The sequence below is a fragment of the Phalacrocorax carbo genome, chromosome 8 (genome assembly GCF_963921805.1).
Source record: "Phalacrocorax carbo chromosome 8, bPhaCar2.1, whole genome shotgun sequence".
Taxonomy (NCBI): Eukaryota; Metazoa; Chordata; class Aves; order Suliformes; family Phalacrocoracidae; genus Phalacrocorax; species Phalacrocorax carbo.
In genome coordinates, this window is record NC_087520.1 from 8,082,094 (window position 1) to 8,109,290 (window position 27,197).

Consider the following 27,197-nt stretch of genomic DNA (forward strand, 5'->3'; position numbering starts at 1 on the left):
AGCTTATATTCTTACATTGGAAAGAGATGTCCTGTGTTATCTTTAGGTTTCTAAAATTATGCTGGTTAGATCTTTCCTCTTTCTGAGAGGTTGATGCAGGTAGTCTCGTGAGAAAACTTGGTTTTCCAGGCAGAGGAAAACAATATGATATATCAGTGAAATTTCTGAGGTCTGCATTTCACTTCCAAACAGCTTTCCTGTCCTGATTCAAAGATTATCTAGCAGAAGAAACCTGTATAACATTATCTCATCTGAATTACCAATAGTAAGAGACACAGCAATGCCCTGAATTAACTTTTGCTTGAATTAGAGCATCTCATGTAAAAGAAAATAATCTGGTTTTGATACCAAAATTGCCCACACAGAAGAAAATGAACTGCAACCTTGGCAGGATTTTTGCAGTAGCTAATGAGGACTCAAAATCATGAGTGACTTACTGTGGCTTAAAAAAAATAATCACTGAGCATCGGGTGAGTAACTGACAGATTATATTTCAGCCATTGGAAGGAAAAATGTTTGCTTAAGTCTCAGCAAAAGAGTGTTAAACCAACGGGTTTCCTCAGCCATTTACAGTCTCCTAATCCATTACCCTGTCTCAACTGGCAAGGGGTAACATGTAAATCCGTAGTATCTTCCTCACAGTCACTTCATTGGTGCTTTTTTCTAGTCCAAACTTGCCTAGCTTCAGCTTCCCCCATCAGATTTATGCTTCTGTTTGCTAGACCAAATAGTCCATTACTGATGTTTTGGTCCTTGTAAACTCTGGTCAGGTCATCCCTTAATCATATCTTTGATTGAAGTCCTGGCATCTGTCACTATACGGCGTGTTTCCCAAACATTTAAATCAGTTTCTCCTCTGCTCTCTAAAGCTCTCTAAAGAACAAAAATCCACCCAGGGCATCTGTCCCTCTGCCCATACTGAGCTTTCCAACAAGATGTATGTAATCATTTATATCCAGAATATACTGCAGCAGTGGGATAGGACTAATGCAAATAATATCACAAATAAAATCTTATGCCAGTAGAGCTGTACCAAAGAAAAGTTACTGGTCATCTGCAGCCTGACGTCCTTGAAGTCTGGATCCTCACCTGACTTCGTTTGCTTTGCATTGATAGACCAGGACAAAACAGATTCATCAATCTGCAGGACTGGGTCCCTGGCTGAGAGTGCCCCCCTTCCCATCTTTCTTTTCCCTTTCTTCTTCACTTACTTCTATGTTACAGTGAGGACTCGAGTGTTTTGCTGCCACAATGAGATCTGACATATTAATAATTCTGCAGTACAGAAGAAGGCCTCTCGTGTTGGAAGGCCTGCTGGAATGAGACTTGAGCAGATGGGCTCCTTTTTGATGTACCCTCCTTATTAATAAAAAGGGATGGGAGTGCAGAATGATGCTTTATTGGAGAAGTCAAGCTTGAAGATAATTTGGTATATTAGGGATGCTCCGTCTGGAAACACTCGGCTTCTTGCTCCCTGCAGAAAGACACCGGTGTACCTTGGAATGACAGGAGCCACTTTGCATTCACTCAGCTGATCTACAGCCATTCAGAAGCAATTGTTTTGTTTTGTAAAGTTTCTTATAATCATCAAGTCTGCTAGCGGGAAGCAGTCTGGCATTGTAAGCCATACATGGATAGCATCTAAAGAGAGCTGGGCCAGCTTCCCAATGGTGCCAGAGGTTTCTGTGGCACCCACCTAAGCTCAGGGTGAACTGCGTAAGTGCTTTTTGCTTAAAAAAGTATATTTCAGTGTGTGACTCATTAAAAAAAAAAAAAAAGGTAGAAAAAAGAAGAAAATAGACTCCAGTCTTTTCATCCCAGGCAGAAAGGGACTAAAAAATCTAACATTCATTCTTGGGGTGAGGGGACTGTGTTAGGTTCAGCCAGCAGGTCTTCTCCAGGCAATTCAAGAGAAAGGGGCACTCTCCATCTCCTCATTCAGAGCAGAGCTGAGCTTTGTCGGTCTCTGGGGAAGATCTGGAGGGCTCAGGAGACACAAAGGGAGGAGACGAAGCAACAGTGTTTCTCAGAAATATGGCAGTCTTCAAGGAGACTCTCTAATGTCCTTTCTCTCAGGAAAAACCAAGATGGAACAAAGGCATGGAGGTTGGAAGCTGTGCTGCGGCTGGCCTGCAAGGAGGTTTATGATAGGATCAGCTGCAGCCTGCCCAGAGCTCAGCCCTCGCTGCCTGTTACTGCAGCTTCAAAGACACAATTTTACTGCAGGAGGCACCCTGCAGGGAAAGTGCCAGCAACTAAGACCAATTTAGTGAAATACAGAGAGAATTTGAAGGCATGGGGCAGTGGCCAGCGATGTCCAGGTATGGAGGGAAGGCTGCTGCTGTCTGCAGCTTTCCCACAGGCTGGGATGATGCCTCAGAAGGAGCAATGCTGCCCTATGTCATCAGTGTGGGGAGGGGAGGCAGAGGTTTCGGATGGTGAGGCAAGTGAAATATGAGGGTGAAAGGAGACATGCAGGGAACTAAGTGGTGCTGGCATATTTGAGGAGGGTCATGAACTAAGGAACAAGGCTTTCCCTATGCTGTCTGACAGCTGTCTGCACTGCCCACTCAATGCCTTGGCTCCTCATGGTGTTCAGGGTATAAATAAGGAACTGGCTGTTTTCTGGGGGACTTTCTTTTCAAGGCTTCATGGACCAGTTAATCAAGATGGATTCATGAGGCCCATTTCAAGTCATCAGTCTTCCTGCATTATGCATTTCCTTTGATGATTGAGCCCACAAGCAGTGGAGAAGAATATAAATGTGTGACTTGCTGACACCTGTCCCAGCAGCCAAGGCAGTGAATGGGACAGTAGAACAACCTTTGGCTGAAAAATGTTTCAGTTTAAGAACAGCATAAAGAACAGATGCAGCAAGGAAAACACAATGAGGAAAAAACCCTTCCCAGTACTGTTCTGTTTTCTATCTGAAGGCACAAAGGTCTATAACAGCTGCCCATATTATTTACTAGCAGCAGGGCTTCTGCATATAATCGCTGTGCGAGGTTCATTAGTGCAGAGAGAAGAGTCCATGGTACGGGCTAAAGAGCAAGTTTCCTCCTTTGAACTGAGCGTGGCTGTTGCTCAAACTGTGTGTTGCAGCTGCTGCGAGTCAGAGCAGGCGTGGAGGAGGGAGGCAGTCTCAGCCCACCAGCATGGATGGGTCCAGGTTTCTGCAGTTTATTGTCAGCCTGCTAATTTGATGGCATTCAGAGAAAGCCAGGCATTTTCCAGGCATACGCAAGGCAGGAGGCCATAATCTCTGTTTTGCTGAGAGGATTTTGCAATGTGAATTTAAACAAAAGGGACAGCTAATCCTGCTGTAGGGCAGGGGGTGGGCTGGCTGATGCGGTGTCCCTTCCAGCCTTGTTGGATGGTTCCCAGAGAGAACTGTGCCTGCAGAAGTGTTTTCTCCTCTGGATTACCTACATCCTGGGCACTGACCCTATCTGGGGCCCTGGGGACCTCCGAGCTGCCTCTGGGTCCAACTATGCCTGCTTTGCCAGGGGCGCTGGCGCAGCGCCTGGGCTGGAGCATAAGTTCCTATTTTCCTCCCCTTCCTCCCCAGGGGACTGGCAGTGTTGCATAGGGAGGTGAAGCCAGATACCTGCACATCCAACAGATACGTCCCAAATGGTTCAGGTCTAAAGAGTCTGAAGGAAGTCACATACCACCAAATTCCACGGGCTCAGCTCATTTCCCTGAACAGCCCACTGTCCTCCAGACGTGGCTGCAAAGCATGATTTTTCCAGTATTTATTGGTAAATTTTGGAATGGTTTCAAAAGTACTTGACCACTCCATGGGGCCACAGAGGTCCCACAAAGTATGTTGTTCCAGCACTGTTCACTTCTTGCTGGTTCTTTCCCAAACTGGCTGACACTAAACATATTGCTGCAAAAGGATGTCTGCTGCCCCTCAACAGTGGTTTGCAGTCTTTTCTTAGTAATTTTTTAAAAACCTATTTTCTGTTTTCTAAATATGGCCAATTGAAAATTAAATAAGAGGTCCCTTTTTTGCAATATGTGGCTATAGTTAGTACAAGGTGACAGATAATCGATGACTTCTTTACTTGCAAATATTGTAATTTTGCTGTCCTCCTGTTTCCTACAAGCGCCAACTGATATGTCAGAAAGACAGATAAGCATATTTAATTCCAGATGCCACTTTGTCAATAGAAGCATTTTCAAAAGACTGTTTGCATAATATTTTATATATTCTTGTTTATATGTTAGCCAGTAAGTTTTCACCTCCTATGGGAATTATTTTCTAAAATATCTGACCTTTGGAAGTCCCAGTTTATTGGCTGTCATGTCATCCAGACCCATTCTGAGCAGATTTCAGTGATGCAGTAATTAAAATGCCATTGTAATTAGGACCATTCCTATACTGACCTTGTACTGGGGCATGTGGAGGAGGGATAACAGGTGAAAACAGTTATTTCAGCAGTTAATAAATGCCAAAATGCAAAGAAATATTCAAGGTTAATGATGTCCTCCAGGGTCCCAACTGCCTTAAACAGAGGTCTCCACACTTTTTAAAGAACCTGAATTGTGTGTCGTGGTTTAACCCTAGCTGGCAACTCGGCCCCACCCAGCCACTCACTCCTTCCCCCCAGTGGGGTGGGGAGAGCATCAGAAGAGTAACAGCGAGAAAACTCCTGGGTTGAGATAAAGACAGTTTAATAGGTAAAGCAAAAGCCGCGCTCACAAGCAAAACAAAACAAGGAATTCATTCACTCCTTCCCATGGGCAGGCAGGTGTTCGGCCATCCCCAGGAAAGCAGGGCTCCATCACATGTAATGGTGACACGGGAAGACAAACGCCATCACTCCAAATGTCCCTGCCTTCCTTCTTTTCCCCCCATTTTTATACTCTGAGCATGATGTCATATGGTGTGGGACACCCCTTGGGTCAGTCGGGGTCAGCTGCCCCGGCTGTGCCCCCTCCCAGCTTCTTGTGCCCCTGGCAGAGCATGGGGAGCTGAAAAGTCCTTGACTAGTGTAAGCACTGCTTAGCAACAACTAAAAATCGGTGTATTGTCAACATTGTTTTCATACTAAACCCAAAAGACAGCACTGTTCCAGCTACTATGAAGATAATTAACTCTGTCCCAGCTGAAACTGGGACATTGTGTCAAAAATCGGTGGGGAAAAATTAGTAGTCTTCAGGAAGAAATAATTCCTTTTGTCTATCTAGATTATTTTAAAATTTTCTATAAGATTAATCCCAATGAATACTGTTGAATACTTGGTTCAGTTTTGTAATGGTTTGAGGAAACAGTGAAAATCTTTTCAACCACTGCTGTCTCATCACTGGTGTCATAATCTTTTTTTGACTTTTGCTATTTAAATCTGCTTGTTGAGGGTGCTAAAGACACCAGACATCTTACTCATACTCTGTTGTGATCTTGAACTTTTCTTCATGCCTTTGTAGGCCTTCCAAGGAGAAGCTGGTGGCACAAACTTCAAGTTCCTGTGTGGTAGTTTCTTTTGACAGATCTTTTTCCCCTGAGTACCTCCCAGGAGCAAAATGTCAGTGTAATTTGGTCCTAGCCATGAATAACCAGTTGGCAACCTGTGAGGTCCCTCTTACTGAACCTTAGGAGCTCTGTGTGTCAAAAAACACTTGGCCTGAAATGCATTAAGATGTCAGGAACAATTATCCTGCTGCATTTCCTATTCATTAATCACAGCTCTGGCTTTCTGAAACCCCTACGCTAGCAATTACAAACAAGATTGATGTGGGTTTAACCAACGTTCTGAGGAATACGTACACACAAAATATCACTTTTTTTTTAAACCTACATCACTGCACTTCTAAGCAAATCATCTGTTTAGAGCATCTGTACACCTGTATCCAATCCTCAGCCTTCTAAGCGGATGTCAAATTGTTTACAAAAAGCTGGAAGAAAAAGTGTGAAAGTCTTAAAGGCATTTTTGAATCACTTCTGACTCCCTCAGTCTGACGCTGATGTCAGAGGGCAATTTAGTCTTTTCCTTGCAAGCTGTCTGTTCCCAAAACAGGTTTCCATCTAACAGCTTGATCCTGACCTTGGAAGTTAATAAGCTAATTAGCTCCCCCAGCCTAGGCACAGAGAGCACCATACTGAGAACCTGACCAATGTCTTGTGGGGATGATGTGACTTGGCTTTTTTAACTCACACCATCATCGTATGTTTGAGAGCAAGCAGGGGAGAGAAACTCAGTGGTATGCTGAGAATGCACCAGCAGCACATGGAGGAGGGCAGCGGGAAGGCAGAGCTCGAACAAGCTCTTCTGTTGCTCAAGTGATTGCATTCTGCATAGTCCCCTCATTTATTTTTCCTCATGTGTTATGGTTGCTAATGGTACTAGGGAAAATAATTTACTACATCTCTTGTGCTTGTATTCCAAAAAAAAAAACCCACCAGACTTCAGTCTGTCCCACACACAGCAACCCAAGCAGGAGGGCAGAGCCTCTGTTCACACACCTGCTTTGTGCAAGGAGACACAGCAAAGAGCTTTGCATAACAGCAGTGCTGAAGAGATAGGATCAAAGCTGAGAGGCCAAAAAATGACCTCTTCTCTATATTGGTTGCTTGTATCTCTAATTATTTTTTGCCACTGACTCAACGGGAGTGACTGATTCTACAATGTCACCCCAATACACATGTGTATTTGCACACCTGTGTTCATCACATGCGGTGGGCAAGAGGTAGGGAAGAACAATAAAGAAATGAAAAAAATTTATTTAATTTCAGAAAAGTAATTCATTAGTAATCTGAAGGCTGAAAAAGTACCTTTTTTTTCTCCCAAATTAGTAAATCCTATAACCTGTCTTTTCTAACAGACAGGCTCCTTTGGCAGGCGGACTGGCCACTTACTTCTTAATCTGCCAAAAGTTCATTGTTCAAGATTTGTTTTTCCCTACAAATTGTGACTTGAAAAAAAAATAGCCTCTCCACTGGCAACTGAGGGCATAAAAGTTAGCGCTGGGTGAATAATTCTCTCTAATATATTCTGAGAATTTTGTTATTTTCACCCAAGCATTATTCAGGATATATTTTTCTGTATTCTGCTAGCTTTCTTGCAATTGAATTGTTACTCATATGACTATTTATCTCCCTGGGTGGAAGCTGCAGGATATGTCCAGCTCAGAGCCCGTGAGAAAGGCAGGTTCACTCTGTGTGTGGTCAGTGAAGTGGTGCCTCTCTTGAATTGGACCTCACCTTGCAGAGGGAAGAGATTTTTTCCAAAGCTGCCTGCTATATGCCTAGATAGGCAGGGCTCCTCTTATCCACCTGGAGAGGCGTTCCTCTGATGAGCTTCTCCTTTTTGTCTCCTCTACTAGGGATTCATGGATATTGACCTGACCAAATTCAAGGAGAGTGGAGCCAATGTAACTGGCTTCCAGTTGGTGAATTACACGGATGCTGTTCCTGCCAGGATCATGCAGCAGTGGAGAAATAATGATGCCAGGGAGCATCCTCGTGTGGACTGGAAGAGGCCAAAGGCAAGTGGTATAAAAAACCCATTTAATTTAGGGTTCATCTGGCTCAGTTCAAGTTATGCTCACTTCTTTGTGATCACACAGAGCTCTTCAATCTCTCTCTGAAAACCTGTCTCTCAGTATAATTATGAACATTGTTCTAGATGCCTCAACATTGTCTAGATTTTACTAGGCAGTAGTTGATGTCTCCTAAGAAATACACGAGTTAGCATATTCACTCGGTCTCCCTATTTTTACCCTCCTCAAAGTTATGGATTAAAGATCTAGTAATATTCAGTATACAAAAAAGAAAAAGCCTCATTAACTCCTTAACCTTTGACTTGTTTACTACATATCCTGTGATAACAAAGTCTTTCCAGATGTTCTTTCTGAGCATTTAAAATCAGTGTGTACAACAGAGGGGAAATATATTTTAATTCCTTACACAGTCAGAAGACGCTGAAGCTGTCAAGGGGCAGGCAGAGGGGGGAGGTTGTTTTTTTCCTGTCTGACATTTGAAGACAAATACACTTGTGATAAACCCTCAGCAATAGAAATGTCAACTTTGGAAGTATTAGTTTAACAAAGTTGCAAACAAATAAATCAGTAGGTCGTCATAGGAAAAGGAATTAACTCTAACGGTTACCATTCATGCCAAGAGTTTTACATTGCTTTCCGTACCAGTTTCTGCTTGAATAAACTCACCTTTTGCAGAATCTTTGCACATTGAAGTAGAGTTTTCTGGTCTCCATCTGTGACCAAAGTCACTAGTTGCTTGATTTCATGTGTCTCACATTTACACTGTATAATGCATTCCTTAAAAATTCAGGTCAGTGATTCAAATTAAACACAAATACTCGGGTAACAGTGAACAGCTTTTAAGGCTGAGCCCTCTCCATGGAGCGCAATCTGAATCCGTATCAGGAGCTTCTCCTTCACTCTCCCATCCTCTGGGAGAGAAGGCACCAACTTTCACTAGTCAACAGGACAGTAGTGATTACAGGGAGCAAGAGGCTGTTGAACTTCAGAGATGGAAGGATGAGAACAGGACAAATAATCTGAAAGGTTGCCATGAGTTGACCCAGCATGGCACACCTGAGGTCAGCTCGACCTAACAGGCAACGTACAACTCCTCTTCTCTTTCTAGTACACATCAGCCCTAACATATGATGGGGTCCGGGTGATGGCCGAGGCATTTCAGAACCTGCGGAGGCAGCGGATCGACATCTCCCGTCGCGGCAACGCTGGGGACTGCCTCGCCAATCCAGCCGTGCCCTGGGGACAAGGCATCGATATCCAGAGAGCACTGCAGCAGGTTTGAAACCCAAACAATGTGTGCACTGCAAGGATGGCTGAAAGTAGCATGTGCGTGGGGGAAAAGGGGTGATTAGCACCAGAAACGCTCAAACAAATCACTTGGGATGACGAACTGATCCTTCCAGATTAGAGCCAAGTCTCCTAAAGTGTTCAGGGGTGCATCCAGCAAACCACTTTTCCTGGTACCACCCGAGGTGTCCTTGCCTTCTCTAATTTCTGTTGAAGTTCTGGGATGGAAAAGCCAAAATATTATCCCATAAAGTCATGGGTCCTTATTTTTATCTTCCCCTTCCCAAGAGAGTGAGCTGCTCAGATCGCATTTTTTGAAGATCTTTGACTCTCTGTGAACTCAGCTTCAGTTCCAGAGTGCTAATGAAGCTTGAAACCATGTGAATTTTGTCTTATGTGTTGGCCATCATCAAAATGTTCTCAAAGCCCAGATTATAGCTTGTTTCATACTGTGAGGATTCATAGAAGTCTTAATAACAGCTATTTAGATAGTTTATTCCTTAAATCTGATAATCTTGCTTTTTCATTCTGCATAAACATTTAGATTTTTGAATAAACAAAAATACTGCATGAAACTTATGGTGAGAGAGAAAAATAATACACTCTTATCAATAACTTAGCAAGGTAGAACGTTTCAAAATTTCATTAGATTTCAAGACTGACATTAATTTCTAGTATTTTTCTTTTTTTTCAGACAAAAATAGATGGATTCCTTGCAAATACTGCTAGTTCAGTGTTATCCAAATATAGCTTGTCCCGTTTTCTTTCCTTAAGTGTGAAGAAGACAAGAAGAACAAAATCAATTTGGTTGATTTGCACCACATGTAAATTTCCCAAAGTATTTGGTTTGGTTTGGTTTTGGCTCACTGGTATACAACAATTCCTTTAAAATCAAATCTTGTATCTGATTTGATTTTATTACTTGGATTCAGTTTGTTTCCAAGCCTGTCATTGACTTTATGTATGACCTTGAGCAAATCACTGTCATAGCTTCTCCGAACCCTTATAATAAAATCAGCCTCCTTGGTACGTTAGGGAGATTGGTTACCTAATAAACATAAAATACTTGGAAGTCTTCTGATGAGTAATGGGTTCTCAACCATTTTCCTTTATTGAATTTATAAGAATTGGATATGAAAATCAGACAGCTAGAAAATACAATTTTATGTGTGTGTTGGAAAAATCTCCTCTCAAGTTTCCTCATCTCTTCATTAAAATAATTTTAAAAGTCTTAATTTTTCAGCTGTAATGATTTTGGGCAAAGAACACAAAGAGCAATTTGCAAAAGTTTTTTCTTTACCATTGGTGATAGTCAAAATAAAAAGCTCTCAAACATACAGTGGAAGAAGTCTCCTAGGGAAATTTTAACTATGAATTTAATAATCATCCAGCATTTAATATTGTAGCAAGAAAGAGACAGATGGAATAGAAGAACTCGTGATTAGATTGAAGGTTTGAGTTATCATTTCTGTAAAGACTCACAATTAGGGCAATTCTTACAGCTCTTCACAGTGTGCTTTCTCTTCACCTCCCATTTGCTAATGCCTAAAATTTTATAAGCTGTTTAAAAGCAAAAAGTTTCTCTACTTATTTATACTCAAATGTCTGGAATAAGATCTCAAATTGCCTTATTTCTCTTTAGTGTAGGAAGGAGTCACGGATGGCAGGAGTAAAGCTTAAAAGCAATTTGAAACATTCTGCAGTTTTTCAAAAACAGAAATCTAACACATTTCAGCAAAATGTATGTTTTTATTGACGAGAAATACTTTTTTTTCCAGGGAAATGCTCACAAAATATTGTTTTATACCAATACACTGAGGATTCATTTGTACTTTGAAAAGATTATGATAATTTTTGACAGATATTTTTTGTTAACACTACTTGGTTACCACATCATGTAAAAAGGTATCTAGTCCCTAATTTCTGGCTAGCCCTGTAAACCAGAAGGCTGCAATAGTGGTGTTCTCCTCCACCTCTCCCAGCAAAGAACCACATGCCTGTGTCATACACAAATGCACTGAACTGCTCCATGTCTCCAGCTGACTTTCCTCGTACTTAGCACTGTTGAAATCAGTCCTCACTATATTTTGTAGTGATTCAGGGGGTCTCAGAGGATGGTAAATTAAGGAAAAGTTGTGCTGCAGCCTCCAGGATGGATGGGAGAGACCCCTTTTGCCATTCAATGCCACACAGATATCACAGAATTAAGGTTTCATTCATGCAGGTAGAAGAAATTGGTGCTATACACTTGCCTTTTAGTGCACATAAAGCTACAAAGCATGAGCACCTGTGACCTGAGCTTCAGAATCAGTCAGGTCCTGAAAAGAAAGCCAAAGGGGCCATGAAAAAGCAGGCACGGGAGTGCTTAAGACAATGGTGCTTTTCTAGTGCATCTATCTTTTATGGGTGTGCCGCGTCTTGTGAGAAGGGAAAAGCGTGTTTCCCCAAATGTCACCAGGAATACCTCCTGACTGGAAGGAGCTTCAGAAAATATCGCAGATATTCATTTTCATGACAAAACTTTGTAAAAACAGCTGGAAAACAAACACAGTTTAAGCAGATCAGCAACAGATTTCCTCTGTAATGGTATATCCTCATTTATTCACCATGGGTCTTTATTCTGAAGATGTCAGAGTGCTTAAAAAGGCTGCTAAATACTTTTTCCTACTTTGCATGTGGGAAGACTCCAGTTGCAAGGACAAGAGATTTGTCCAAAGCAAGTGAAAAGGCGGAGAATAAACCTTTCATTCCCAATCTGGTGGCACGAGCACTCCTCCAGGTAGTCTTTATAGAGACCCAAATTTGCACTCCTTTTCCCATGGTCGTGGTCTCTGCTTCCCGATTTCTACACACTGGGTGTGACTCCAGTCAGAAGCCTTTCTCCATGCCAGTCTGGGCATTTTTGCAGCAAGTCAAATGGCCACACCAAGAGAAGTTCAGGAAGTAGGATGTGACATGAGCAACACTCTTCAGCTCAGCAGTGTTATCAGCAGAGATTTATGATTCAAAGTTTCCTATGCAAATTTCATTTACAATATTAAATTGTCAGGTTTCATTAGGCTGGTGCACAGGTAACTAAATTTGCTTGTTAACTGATAGACTCCTTTACTGAAAGGAGGCAGCTGGGACCTGTGGCCAGAGTTTCATATTTCCTCCAAATACAGTTCCTGATTTGAACTGACAAATTCTTTACCAAATCCTGACTCCATGTCGGATTTAGAAAATACAAAAAAAAACCACAAAACCCAAGGAGTTCAGAGCTGATTTATCTCAATGTCACATCCCAAGAGGTGATGGGCTCACACAAGTGACCTAGCTCTCATGCTTCACTGAGCTTAGTAATAGACCACTAAGTTTTAAGAGGAAGGGTTTTTAAAAGAAAGGGTAAGTTAAGAGGATGGCTGTGCACATGACCAGGCATGCTGTAGAGAGTGAACCTAAATGAAAGCCCGGTGTCAAACAGATGTCCTGTCTGCCCTGCACAGATCTGAGAGACGTGACTGCACTCTCCATCCTTCTTCCCCTCCCCTCGTACTGCTGCTGAAGCACCACTGCATGGCATGCTGACCAATTTGCTCTCCTCATTGATTTTTATATCTTTAAGGTCCGTTTTGAAGGATTGTCTGGCAACGTTCAGTTTAACGAGAAGGGACGGAGGACCAACTACACCCTCCATGTGATTGAAATGAAACATGACGGGATCAGAAAGGTAAAGTAGAGAGTGACCTGAGATCCTGTGTCAGGCACCAGCCTTGTGTTCAAGTTACGGTGTGGTTAGGTCTCAACAGATGTTTCCGTTTATGAAAGCTTGCATGTGGAGTCACTACAAGTGCATTCCCAGCTCTCTGCATGAACAAAGCAAAGCACTAGGGAGAACTCATGGTATATTACTAAAAAAATGCAACACAGAAGAGGTTATCAAGAGCAACAAGGGCATCTCAGCTGTGAAGCAGGGATTTCAAGGATAGTAAAAGCTTGGACAACTCAGCCTTGCTATTGGCAGGGCAAATTGGCTCAGGCTTAGCTACGTGACTGTCTGGTTTTTGCTCTCCTACTTTTCTTTTCCAAGGACGAGCCAAGGCAGAGCCAGGCAGAAGCTGTCTGCCCTAACCGTACGTGAACCCTTTATGTTGACCTAATTCTGCTTTCCTTGAAGTGACAAGAGCTTTACCACTAACCATGTCCTGATAGCTATGCAGACACCTCTGCTGTTCTGGAGTCTTGATCCCTTTCTATATCCCAGGCACTTTGAAAAATCAGGCCTTGTTCAGGAGTGCTGAGCCACTGAAACACTAATCCTTTTGAAAATCTGACTCCATGTGCTGATGTGCCACCTAATATACTACCTATTTGAAGAACAAAGAAGAATTCATTTATTCTGTTGGTAAAGGAGAGCTACTAAATATATTGGAATGGGGCATTCACTGGAATCCCTCTGCACCCCCTCAATCCACTGAAAAATAAAATACTTGTTTGAAACGAAGAAAAACCACAAGTAGTGAAAGTTCCACATTTACAGCCCCTACCCCAAATTCATACTTACACCTGAGAGCAGCCAATGTGAGATCAAAGCCCACAACAGTGAAGCGAAAAAAGGCAAGTTTCTCATTGAGAAACAAAAGGAGTGTCACTTTGAGGACAGACAAAGTGGTCTTCCTCCTCTAAGTGGTATTCATAAGAGAACAAATGCAGTATTATGTCCAGTTTGGGGCTCTGAACCTCAAGAACTTGGCAATCTGGAGACAGTCTAGAGGAGAAGAAACAGAATGGCTAAATGTCTTGATTTTGCTGTGTATTTACTGACAGAAATTATATTTGTTTGGAAGGCGTACATCACTGCCACAATGTATATTGTATGTTAGATCCACCAGGTTAGAGGTGCAAAACAAACACACGTGTCTCCATTTATGTTGCCCTAGGGCAGAGCTTTGGAAGGTCTTTCCTCACTTTCTTTTTGTCTGTGCAATGAAGAAAGATGAGAAACCTGCGTAGATTTTTTTCTCCTGAGCTGTTACAATCTCTAATCTGCCATCAGCAGGCTCCTGGTCATGCCCTGTGTTAATACCCTTCCCATTTACTTTGATAAGAAATTCCTTTCACATGAGCAGAGCTCAGGCAACTGCATACTTACATAAGGTGATGGAAAACCTCTTATAAAATCAAGCTCTCAAAGCAGATAACCTCAACAATGATCTTCCTAGTGATATTTGGTGGCACTCTGCTTTACCTGCAAGCAGTGATAGATCCGCCCAAATCCCTGATTATTAATAAGCACAACTTAACATGAGAGTTTTTCCCATTACAACTGTTCAGTTTATTCATAAACCCAAACTTTTGGACATTGGCCAGGGTTGGAGGGGAGGGGGGTTTCACTTGGTTCTTTTGTCCTGTTGTCTCAATATGTCCTAAGAGTCAGTCCTGTGTTCATGCAGGCTTTCAGCTGCGGGATAGCATTTTATCACCCTGCAGCATCTGGACATGCAGCAGGCATGATGCTCACCATTAGAAAAATATTCAGAAGTCACACAGGGGAAGTGTGAACTCTTGGCGTAGGCATGAGGCAGGGAATGGCAATAATCCCCCAGTACTGTGTGCCAAATATTTTTATGTGCGTACAAGGCTCTGCTACTGTAGTGTATCATCCACATTATTTTCAGGCTGGAGGCATGGTGGGATGGGGGCGGTCCTGGTCCCGCCAGCAAAAGACATCAAGAATCAAGAGAGGAGATCTTTGGTTGGGTATGAATATACAGAGCGAGCTGACTCTGCTTGGAAAACCCTGTTACCATATCTTGGATAATATTACAATGAGATATCAATGGGATATCCTGGTTCTGTATTCGGCAGATTGGTTATTGGAATGAAGATGAGAAGCTGGTTCCAGCAGCCATAGATACTCAAAGCGGCAATGAGTCTACAAGCCTCCAAAACAGGACTTACATAGTCACAACTATCCTAGTAAGTGCTGTGACTTCTGTCCCAGCTCTCCCTCTCCCCCGTCTCCCTGAAGTGCAGATTCCCTCTTCCCCCTCATGTGCCCTCCTTTGTACTGTATCATTTTTATAATAGCAATAACAACAACAACAACAACAATAATAATAACAGCATTTACTGTTTCCTGCCGGGTCCATAAAGGTATCTGAAAATTGCTGTGGCTAATTAAATAAGTATTAAAGAGCTCTTATGCTTAAGTGTAGAAAATACAAAAGATTATGACAAGATAGTAGTGACATCAGCATAGGTAAATCAGGATTATTATACCTGTGCTTTGTATTTAGCCCACAGAATGGGGGCTGTAATTTTTGGAAGGATAAGCCGTATTGTGCAGAGAGGCTGAATCATAGCTTTAAAAACAAATCTCCGCTACAATAATGAAAGAATAATAGGTACCCCATAATGTACGGTATCACGTAGTGTGTCATTATCTACTCTTACCCTGCGGAAACATGAAATTTTACTAACAACTTGTTTGTTAGTAATGCTTACTGTGAGTCTACAGAGAAGACACAATACCCAAGCTGAGTTAAACATCTTAAGGCTCTCTCCTGTCCAGCAGATTTGATTCTGCCTGTGCCCACATAGGCAGACATACCTTTAAAAAGTCACAGCTCAGATGCACTAAATATCCCTTGCAGAACTGCACTGAAACGTTTGTTGCCCAAATTCCCCCAGCTACTCCATTTCCCTCAGGTCCATCACTGCAGAAGCTGCACACAGATTCTGCATGAATAAATAGAAAATACCACAATAACAGTCACACTTCCTGCCTTCTAAAAGAGGCCCATTACATGTTGACTGTGCCCTTTGGTGCAGGAACACAAAGCTAGAGCTTTTAAAGGGGACCAGAAGCCACACACTGGGCTCTAGTCTCAGCATCTGATGTGCCTCTCTAGAAATGTGGAGCGTGGTTCAATATTGGTCTTCTTTGTGCCAGGAAGACCCATATGTGATGCTCAAGAAGAACGCCAACCAGTTTGAAGGCAATGAGCGGTATGAAGGCTACTGTGTGGAGCTCGCTGCTGAGATCGCAAAGCACGTTGGCTACCACTACAGGCTGGAGATTGTCAGAGATGGGAAGTACGGAGCCCGGGACCCTGACACCAAAACGTGGAACGGCATGGTGGGAGAACTCGTTTATGGGGTGAGTTTCCAACCTCGTCCATTGTCTTTACCTCTTGGTACCTGAGAACACATTCAAGTCCTAGAGTAAAAAGGAGCCCTGCCTTCTGTTAGCCTGAGCTGTCTTGGGGGCTGCTGCTCTGATAATGTAAATAATCAGCCCAAGTAAAACATTTCAGTTTAGGGAGGGACAGCACATTTTGTGCCTATGGAAATGTCAAAATGTTTCCTTTCAACAGTTCCAAGACTCTTTTTGTTTCCATTTTTGGAAGAACAAGTACTGAAAGGTCAAACTTTCCCACGTGTAGAATCTCCGGATTTTATATTTGAATTATAATGGCAGGATGAAAGAAGGATAAGATTTCAAACATTCAGCATATGGCTGGTGACCATTTTCTGTCTAGTCACTCACTTCCATCATCTCAGCTATACACCTGCACCCTACACTTCTAAACCTGCTGCACTCTGGTAGTTCACATTCTGTAGTGCTTTGAGTCAGAGGGGGTCTCTTTTTCCCTTGCAGCGAAATGGAAAATTAGTGTAGGGAGTGTCAGTGCCCAAGTCCCTGTGTTGGAGTGAGGGATGATCTATCTCCTGCTGGTAGCTCCACTGTATATGCCAACAGCCATTTCAATGCATTTCCCTTTCCATTTTCAAGACGGATTGTAAAATAAGTGGAGAGTGCACATCAGTGTCACTGGGACATTTTTCCTCTTCTCCTGCATCAGTTATGCAAGAAAAAAAGAGTTCCTGATGGAAGTAAACATCCTGGCATACTTTTTCAGGCGATTGGCCTTTCCTTGCCTCCTTTGATGTCTGGATGATAAAGCTCTTTTAGCGAAAATCATCTGTATCAGACTGTGACATCCGTGAATAAATCAGACAAGAAGAGCTAGGTGGCTGCAAAAAGAAAACACTGTGATTTCAAAACAGAACCAGCAATCAGTAATCATAAAATGGAAACAATCCACCAATATTATGGGCTGCTCCTTTTTAACATTTCTCTTGCAGTTTGTTTTTTCTGGTTTCTTCTGAGATAGCAGGGGTAAACAGTGATCAAAGGAACATAAGGTGGAGTTAGTAGATATATTTTATCCCCATAATGCAAATCTCTTCTGACTCTTCTTTTCAGAGGGCGGATGTGGCTGTAGCACCTTTAACTATCACTCTGGTTCGAGAAGAAGTTATAGACTTTTCCAAACCGTTCATGAGTTTAGGTATCTCTATCATGATAAAAAAACCTCAGAAGTCTAAACCAGGAGTTTTTTCCTTTCTGGATCCTTTGGCTTACGAGATATGGATGTGCATTGTTTTTGCCTACATTGGAGTGAGCGTTGTTCTCTTCCTGGTGAGTCGCTTCAGCCCTTACGAGTGGCACACTGAGGAATTTGAAGAAGGACGAGACCAGCCGGCCAATGACCAGACGAATGAGTTTGGGATATTCAACAGTCTCTGGTTCTCCTTGGGAGCTTTCATGCAGCAAGGATGTGATATTTCTCCAAGGTGGGTTGCCTCTTGCAATTAACCTTCATCCAGTTCATGTGATTTAATCTTTCTGCATGCTTTGGAGCTCAACAGGTTCTTCTTTGACCTTCCTTCCAGAGCCATAGAGTAGTTTTCTAAACCAGTTACAGATTCAGAAAGGATCCAAGGGTTCACAGATCTCATGCCTGTGAACTTGGGACCTCAAACTTGGGACCATAAAAAAACCATTCTGAATTTATGCTTGGGAGTTCTTTTGAGGGAATTTACAGAAATGTAAACAAGATTTTCTGAAGCCACACATTTGCAATTAATTTTTGTCAGTCATTTACTTTGTTGCCATTAGAAGAAAAGGTCATTCTAGCATTATAGGGAAGCTATAGTATTCCAGTAACGTAGGGAGAAATAATAAGGTAGGTGCCCAGTGAAAGGTTATATGGTCTGTGCCAAAGATTATGGAGCACATTGAGTGGCTTTAAGTATTATTGGCCTTTAGAGAGGTCAGAGATGTACTGGGTTCTCCTTCTGGTTCCCGTTTAGTGAATAGTTCTGCTGCCTGAAAGTGCAATAAGACCCAAAGTCCAAAGGGTTCCTAAAGGGACTTTTAGTGGTGACATTTATTCTCGGTATAAATTAATGACTCTTGTGATTACTTTAATTACTTTTAATTTTTCTTGGAAAAGCTAGCATAACATAAGGTGGCTGAAAAACTGCATGAAATGCAGAATATGTAAATCTGTGATAGAGACACAAGCAGAGATTTATTTTTAAATAACATCTGGAAATACCTCCTTCATTTTTGAGAGCCGTATTCCCACAAGTCTTATGACAAAGACTTTGCCTACTGCAGGAGCCCATGATACACATATCTTCTCAACACTTCATTCATATAAAGACATTCAAAAAGAAAATAAAATTAATTAAGAGCATAGGAAGTAAATAGCGGCAAGCACAACTCCAATAGATCTTCTTATTTATTTGCACAAGCTGTATGTCCAGTAAGTAATGTCTGTAATAGCTGAGGGATCTTTCTTGCAGTATGTGTATATTCACCTGAGGCAGGACCTGAGGTCAGGCAGGGATGAGGTTTCTGCTACCTCCAGTGTTTTGTGTCCGGGGCAGAGGTACTTAGGGTTTGTGAGGCTGAAAAGGGGTTAATGAGCTGTGACTTGGGATGTGGATCGTATGTACGCATCATTCCCAGGAGGTCTGCTCTGGATGTTGGTTGGAGGTTGGTTGGTCGGTTGGTTGGTTAGAGAGCATGTGGACAGGTCAAGCACCAAAACCACAGACACTGGAGGTCACTGCTGTCATTCACCCTCTCTACAGCTTCAAGAGGCACAGCGTGTCTCTGCACCACTTGCACATACCTGGGTTTTACACGCAAGCTCATTGGACCAGGAAAGTTGCTTGTCCCACTTTGGGCTAAGAACATTTTTGGCCAGGTTTGACTCAAACCAGAGGTACTGCCAGTCACATGAATTAATTTACAGGCAGCATTTTCTGCATTTATATGCCATGGTGACATCTGAAGTGATGTTTTGATAAAAGCAGATGGCCTTTTTCTTTTTTCCCTACCATTCCTTTTTTTGGGCTCTCCTTCCCTTCTTTTCAAGGGAAATTTTAGCAGAGATACATGTCTTGTGGGTGAACACGGTTGGTGGAAGTTAATTTCTTGCATGCTGGGATGGCATCAAAGCTTGGGGGAACGAGAAGGAGGCACAACTCCATCAGCAAGCGGAGCTAACACTGCGCAGATCAGCACAGCTCACGTGGGATCGCCGGGGAGGCCAAACACCAGCTTGTTGGCTGTTGGATGGCAATTTGTCCAAATATTAATGAGCTTGGGATAGTGGGGAAATAAGAGCCTGCAGGGCACTTTGATAGTGACAGCTTTTATGAATACATTTTATCATCTGATCATTGATTAGTAGGAGTCCAGCCGGAGTATTCAGAAAGTCTTCCCAGCAGAGGGAATTTCAACTTTATCGCTGTCTTGTAACACTGCCCTGTGTGTTAGGATCAGGTTATTGCCAATTTCATTCTCATTGTTGTTCTTGTCATCATTATTCTTATTTAGGAAGGAGAATGTCTTCCTTTGGGGACATTTCAATAGCCAGTTTGTGTTCCAAGGAGGAGCATGGAGAAATGAAAAGCTGAGACTTTGCAGAATAGCAAATTTTGAAACCTCTTTAATAAAAAGCATTGGGGGAAGATCAGTGGTTTTGATCCCAATAACAAGATTTGCTCTAGCTAAACATGCTTTGAATCACCATTTCAAAGTGTTGTTTTATTTTGCTTTGAAATGGGAAATGAGAATGATTCAGTCATTGTTATTTTAATGTTGTTAATTTGATCATCCTGATAATGAAAATTACAATTCCATTGAAAGCAATATTTTCCCATGGAGCATAAGAGCACTTTCCAACTACAAATATTTGCAAGAAGATTAAATTTGAAAAACTAAATATGGGAATTATTATAACTCCCAGTACTCTGAGAACAGCTCCTTGTGATGGTTGCAAGTGGAGGGGGACATTTCTGTGAAATGTGAAAGCAAGGAGGAAGCAGAAGAGTGAGAATTTCCGTAGGATGTTGTTGTGCAGAAAGGCTCTGAGTGCGCTCTGTATTTCACATGTATTTTTCACACGAACCTAGTGCAGGATTTCTGTGACACATCACTTAGAAATGAATGCTTGGTAGAACGACATTGTGGGCAGGTGGGGATCTGCTCTATTCCAATATATTTCCTATACACTTGCTTCTAAACTTATCACTACAATCTCTCAGCATCTCCCCAGTAATGTATTAACCAACATAAATAGCTTCTGTTATACATCTGTTCTGTCATTCTCTCCCCAGCAGAAAGGAGCAAGTGCAGGGGTGTATTTTGTTTTTGTAGAGGTTTTGGTTTGTTTATTTCAGTTTTGTTTTGGGAAGGAGTAGGGGAAATTTGTCTGGAGGTTTTTTAAATTTTCCAGAACATGTTTGTTTTAAGTGCATATGCCACTATGTATTTATCATAAAAAAAATGTAAGATCAAAACTACAGACACATCACTCAGCACAGCAGGTGGTGAGGTTTGCAGCAGCTCCTTGCTCTTGTGAATGTGCATTCCTCAGTCTCAGACCAGTCCCCAGGGAACTTTGGTCCCCCACAGAGACAAAAATTTCCTTTTGAAGGAAACTGGTGTCCTTTTTAAGGACAGTCTTACTAACCAGAACTTTAATCAGGCTTTTAAGTATGCTAGTCACAACCTACACGGTGAATTTGATGACCTGTAGATGGCCAAGACAGAGTGTATCTGTAGGTTACATGCTCATAGCCTCTTCTCCCGAGGAGTGAGGCTGCTAGCATGAGGTCAGCTGTTGTCCTTGAAGCTCTGAAGCCTTCATGTCTAGGCATAGACTGGATGAGTGTGACAAAAGGAAGTTGTCGTGAGGTGGATGTTCATTTCTTCTCCCAAGTTACTAGTGATAGGACAAGAGGAAATGGCCTCAAGCTGTGTCAGGGAAGGTTTAGATTGGATATTAGGCAAAGTGTCTTTACTGACAAAGTGGTCAGGCATCGGAACAGGCTGCCCAGAAAGGTGGTGGAGTCACCATCCCTGGAGGTGTTCAAAAAACACATAGAGGTGGCGCTTCAGGTCATGGCTTAGGAGGCATAGTAGTGTTGGGTCAATGGTTGGACTTGATCCTAGAGGTCTTTTCCAACCTTCATGATTCTATGATTCTATAAAAGGCCAGGCAGTAACCAGTCATGGAGAGTCCCAGCCACAGCTGGTGTCAGTCTATGTTGTGCCTTTGGATGCTGCAACATGAGCATGAGCAAGGAATCTATCCCTCCTAAGCCATAAATGGAATAATTCAATTGTAGGTACATAGCTTCAACCAAAGAAAGCTGTGAGCCCTTGGACATTTTCCACTGGAGTGTGTCATCCCTCTTCTGCACCATCGCTGACCAGTGGCCCCACTGGATGTGGTTCAGTCACTGCCACGAGGATTAGTTTGCCCTGGCTGGGGTGAGACTGTCCCTGTTGTTGTCCCTGAGGTCTGTGCTTTCAAAGTACTGGCTGATACAGAGCAGGATGGGGGAGAAGCAACATCCTGGCTGGAGCTGTGAGTAGTTGCATGTACATAGTAATGGGCAGAAACCAGTGAAGTCTGAAACGGGCCATAAACCATTAGGCTTTGCGAAGTGCCACCTTAACTTCAGCAAACAGTCATGAAATTGCAAAAGCACTCATTAAATGTGAAATACAGACCCAGAAAGGAGCAGGCATCAGAGGTAATAAATACCCGGCAGCCAATAGCGAGAGCCTGCAGCAAGAGAAATGTGAAGTAAATATGACTCACATGGTACCATTTTTCAGAAATGTAATTTGATAAATTGTCTTTAGAGCTTAAAATAACCCCAGTGTGTAGCAGCTGTGGAGAGTGGGACCTCACTACCATCCAGCACGTTGCTGCCATTCCTTACTCAGGGTGGACCTGAGGCCTTTGAGAATGAGACCGAGGGGACATCGGGGCTTCCCGGCCTCCTCTGCAGCAGAACAAAGTATCCGAATTTTTCACCTGCCCTGTCATTTTCTACAAAATAAATTATTTGATCATTGTGAAAAGGATAAAAAAGCAGGGAGCAAAATTCATATTTTTGTTGTCAGTTTCCTAGCTTGCTCTTCTATTTTTTGTTATCTCAAAATGTGTTGCTTCATATGGTTTGAGCCCAAAAGAGATTTCCTCTATATTGGAGACTATTAAATTTAATCCAGTTACTTTTCCTGTGACTCAGAAAACTTATGTTTGACTAAAGTTAAATACATTTGGCTAAAATATGTCTCCCAGAAAGGCATTTATTCTTCCTGTGAAGATACATGAGATGGAATATATACAGTTTCCCTCAGCTGAGTGACTACAGGAGTCTTGTCCTCACTGGAGTTTGACAGGAGGATAAATATCACACAGTATCACTCAGTAGATGCAGCCATTCTGTGTGTCCTGCCAGAGGAAAATTAAGCAGGCATCTTCAAAAATATACCCAGTTTCACGGGGGCCCTCTTTATACTGTGCTGTGGAAACAAAATGTGTATTTTGGATTCAGATCAAAACATACTGTAAATAGAAGGGAAATGTATAGTTATATCATGACATGATAGGATATTATGTCATGATACCTGGACAACATGGCTAGGAATTGCTCGTTATAATCTGCATGACTGAGAACAGAGCTGGAGATGCCCTTGTCACGCTGCACTAGAAGTGAAATGATGAATGAAGCTTTTATCAGAGCCTGGGTCTGGGAGACAGCCAGACTTGAGAGGGGATGTTTCAAGACCATCAGCAGGAATGCAAGAGCTGGAAGAGTTTCTGTGCCGGCTGGTCTGTACAAGGTGCCGTGAGGGAGCACTCCCGGGAGGCGGTTGGGCCATACCAGTGTGCCCAAAAGACTGTGGGGTTTTACTGCATGCAAGGAGACACGGCACAAGATGAAATTCACCCTTCAGCTGGTTTGGGATAAAGAGATAAATGGGTCTTAACTTACCTGCAGAGTCCAGACCCGGAGCCAATGCAGGTGCAGTGACACGTGCCAAGCGGTGACTCCCTGGCTGGGGGGAGCATGCTGCTTAGGGAGGTTTGCTCGCAGAGATGATGAATGAATGCACTCTGAGGTGGGAAGGAGAGATATAAATGCTGGCTGCTATCCAGTCAATAGAGAGGATCTATTATTTATAGGTATCTTGTGGACATCGTTATTTGTTTTTAGTGACATGGAAACAGTACGCTCTGGCTGATCTATGTGGTGTATAGCTGGGCTTGTATTTCACTGCACTCCTTCACAGGCTTTCTGTCGCACTCAGTCATAGTGGTTTGGCTGTGGAAGAGCAAGTACGGTATTTATTATGTACCTGTAATTAATGCTGAACATTTTCTTCTGCTATTTTTCCTGTTTATTTACATTTTGTTTTAGATCAAGTGAAAAAAATCACAGGAGACTTCAGGCATAGAGCTGGTGGAAATAACAACAGAATTACTCCGCAAGATGTTGAGGTTTTTTTTCCTTAACTAGCCTCTAGAGACTTTGAAAAATAGCAGCACTTTTAAATTTCATCAAGATGTTCCTAGTACTGAAAGATTTTATCTGGTTTTAGACAAGACCTAAATCAGAAATTGCTTAGGACAAAAATTTTCTTTTTTTTTAGTGAGAGGTTTGATTTGGGTTGTTTCAAGGGAATTATTTCTGTTCTGTCCTTTCTTAACTTACACTGTAGCGTACTTACTTATTTTATTAAAAATTTAGAATTGGGGAAATTAGAACCAGCTGCATTTGCCAATTAAAAAGATGTTAATTCCTTGCTGAACTGAAAGCTGAGCCTCAGTGTTTATTTGGTGGCTTTTCTTGATTTCAGTCGGCATCTTCTCTGACACTCCAAGCATCTGCCTGTCTTTTCAGCCGGATGCACAGTTCTGGTGCCATCCTTGTGGTATCCATTATAAACTGAATAGAACTTAACTTCTCTGGAGAGTCACTGGAGAGCTGTGCAAGCTGTCCCAAGGCAGGAGTCTCACAAGCAATGAGAAAAGTTTTGTACTTTTGTTTTTTTTCCTCACACTGCACAGGAAGGTGTGGGGGGGAGGGAGTGTTGCTCACTGGCAGGGCTTGCTAAAGCCTTTCTGGGGACGTTGGAGATGGTATACTTGCTCCTACAGACCAGGTTGTTCACCATCAGTTGGATTCACTGCACGGACTCGAGGCAAAGGGCACATTCTTGCAATGAAGGAAGAAGCAGTTTGTAGTTTCCTTGGGAAGCATGTGCAACTTGCAGCTCATGCTGGTGCTGCCCTGGAGGATAAGGCGGCCAAACCAGCCTGGAAGCAAAGATGGTTCAGTATCCCTGCTACTCCTGCTCCAATGTGGGGTGAATCCAAGAGGCTTAGAGGCTTGTCCATGAGGACAAAGCTCAAGACCATTTATTTTTGGCAGTGTGACTGAACTGGTGAGTGAAGGTTGGTCTTTAAGAATAGAAGTGAAAAATTAAGATTGCAACTTCTGGAGAAGTCTTCTTTTCTTTTAAAAGCGTACCAAATGATTTTGCAATTATCTCTATCTGGCAGAGTTAATTATGTCCAGGGAGAGGAAATTCAGGTCATGGGGTAACAGCAGTACTTGCAAATCACCAGGAACTGATGACCACACTTATTTCTGAAACGCACTTAACAAGGGAAGATGACTCACCAGAGGAGCAGCTTGACAAATCGCACAATATCCAACTAAACAGTCCCCTTTGGAGCTTGTGCACTTCCATGGCAACCAAAATGTGGCAGCCAGGGGAAGATGGAAATTCTTTTAAAATAGTCATCCTTGCTATCCTCTATTTCATTTAGAAGAATGCTGAAGGATACAGAGGAATCAGAGGAAGGAAATAACTAACTGAGAGAATATTGTTGGGAAAATGCAATTTCATCTGTAAAAGAAAAATGAAGCTTTTGGATTTCCATGCTGCCATCTGAACATTTCTAAATGCTGCAGAGGTCATGAATGTTTCCCCCACTGATCTGTAGGCCACTTCCTCAGGATGGTTTCCCCGTCAGGCATACCTAGTCACTCTTCCACAGCTCTGACTTCAGGCCTCTGTCATTGAGGTTCTTGGGGGAAAGTAAGAAATTTGCTGAAAGTCTCCCCATTGAATGACAGATTTGCTAATCATTCTACCAGCTGTGTTTAAGATAAGAAGTCAAACACTTGATCCAAAAGCAGATTTATTAAGCTAAAAATATATTTGCGGTCTCTTTCTTCAGGACTAAATAAATGTTTCTCATATTTTTGATTGAACACAAAATTAAAAATAGCAGGGGGAAGAGTGCATTGCCTAGTTTTTTAATCTATTGGGAAGTTTTATTAGGACATCTGTGATGAGGAAACGGCATCTGCTGCTTGTGTTTCTAGTGCCGTGCCCTGGCTCAGGATCATGAGGGGCACTAAGATTTATAGGGGTGCCTCTGAGATACATAGCCTTCTCCGTGGCTTCGGCAGGAGACCCTCTGAGGCTCCAGGGATTCCCTCTTACACTGTATTCCAACTTGCCAATTTTCAATCAGTAAGAGAAACACAATTTCTCTTTTCATTCTCTTCCCTCTTGATAACCTGTTATTCCCAAGCAGTCGGCTCAGCTGGGGTCTGACATCCTCCGAGCTGCAGTCAGGACTGCGCATGGTTGTGTCTTCCTAATAGCTAGGTCGATTGTCAAATGTTTTGGTTTAAGAATAAGGGTTGTGAGGAGCTGAATGACCTCCATCTCCCTGAAGCGGTGTCCTCTGCAAGGCCACCTGTCACACATTGCTTTAACGTTGGCACTCTGGAAAAATTCTATAGCTAAGATGTGAAACTCTGAGCATGTTTTCACAGGAAGCCCTGCTTAAATAACTTCCATATGCTGTACATCACTTTTATCAGCACTAAGATATAATGTGCACACTGTCTGGATACACAGTCGAATGAGCATTGAACTCCTCAATTCAAATTGTTCTGGCTCACAACACACAGAGCATCCACAGCTGCTCTTTGCTGGTTTAATCTGCAGAGCTGGCCAAAACCTCATGGCCTTCCACTGGGAGGCTCTGAGTACTTCTCTTATTCCACTAGAATTTGGATTTATTGTACCTATTCTGAATTTGTACCAGACTTCATCCCAACTACTTGTCCTGGTCACTGGGGAAGTACCATATCCCCTTTTCACAAGAAGTCCAGGAATGAATACATACAGCAAGCAACGTCCATTGTAACACCCCAAAAAGGTGAGCAGGAGAAGAAAAATTTATTGAAATATGACAGAAGTGTTAGGTTGTTCACTGTGAAAGGTCTGATGAAGCTGAGTAATTAGGAAAAGCAAAATGTGGGTCATAATAAGAAACAGGGGCAAAAGCCTTACTATGCTTGGCTAGGGTCTGGAGTTGGAGGAGGCAGAGCATGGAGTCACCTCTGAAGTCTCTGAAGTCCTCCATGATAGTGTCTTGGTCTCCCTTCCATTTTCACTTGGATCAAGGAGCCAAGTGACAGCTAGGAGCCACCTGATTCTATCATCAAATGGTAGTAAAGGGCACACAGATCATGTACACATCCCTTTCTTTAAATAGTAGCATACTTTACGGCATTCCATCTATTTAATAAAATCATCCAGTAATTCTGATTAATGCCTACCCAGAAGAGTTGCTGCTTACCCTTAGATCCAAAGGCTAAGCAGCAATAATCCAATCATGGTAATCTTCACTTACTACTTTGATCTTCAGATAAAAGAGCCTATAGAAGTGCAAAAGTGTTACATCACTGTTATTTGGACAACTTCAAAGCATGTTATATACACCAATGAATTCTCACAACAGAGTCTGATGAGAAGTAATAGGAGGCAAATGTTTGAACAGAGGATTGGAAAGGAAAAGCGGAGGATGAGTCCCTGTATGGTAAAAGGGAAAAGTAGTAAAAATAAGTAACTGTGCACTGTGGATAGGTGCAAGATGTGAAGAGGGGTCCAAGAGGGCCCAGCTGCAAGAGTCAAGCACATGGGATGCTCTCCCATAGGAGGAACTTTCTCTTTTCTCTCATTTCTTGAAGCTTTCAATAAGAAGCAAGATCTCAAGCTGCAGAGTGGCAGACAGAGGGAGGGGGCAGCTTTTCATCTCAGCAGTGCTTCCAAAGCCTTCAAAAATTAAAAGAAAAAAAAAAACAAATGGACCTTAGCAGGTGAAACAGGGGTAACAGAAACACTGAACACATTTTCTCTTCACAGTTTAGGAGTTTTAATGTTAAAA

The 27,197-nt window shown here is 42.4% G+C and overlaps 1 protein-coding gene across 2 annotated transcripts in view; it reads left to right on the top strand.

Moving 5' to 3' along the window:
- Positions 1-27,197, top strand: part of GRIA1 (glutamate ionotropic receptor AMPA type subunit 1) — a 139,412-nt gene that overhangs the window by 77,483 nt on the left and 34,732 nt on the right. For both annotated transcript variants that reach the window (XM_064458513.1, XM_064458512.1), the window contains exons 6-11: positions 7,330-7,491; positions 8,615-8,782; positions 12,398-12,502; positions 14,641-14,751; positions 15,728-15,934; positions 17,045-17,415. In XM_064458513.1, the coding sequence (XP_064314583.1) occupies positions 7,330-7,491; positions 8,615-8,782; positions 12,398-12,502; positions 14,641-14,751; positions 15,728-15,934; positions 17,045-17,415 (1,124 nt within the window). The remainder of the gene's footprint in view (positions 1-7,329; positions 7,492-8,614; positions 8,783-12,397; positions 12,503-14,640; positions 14,752-15,727; positions 15,935-17,044; positions 17,416-27,197) is intronic.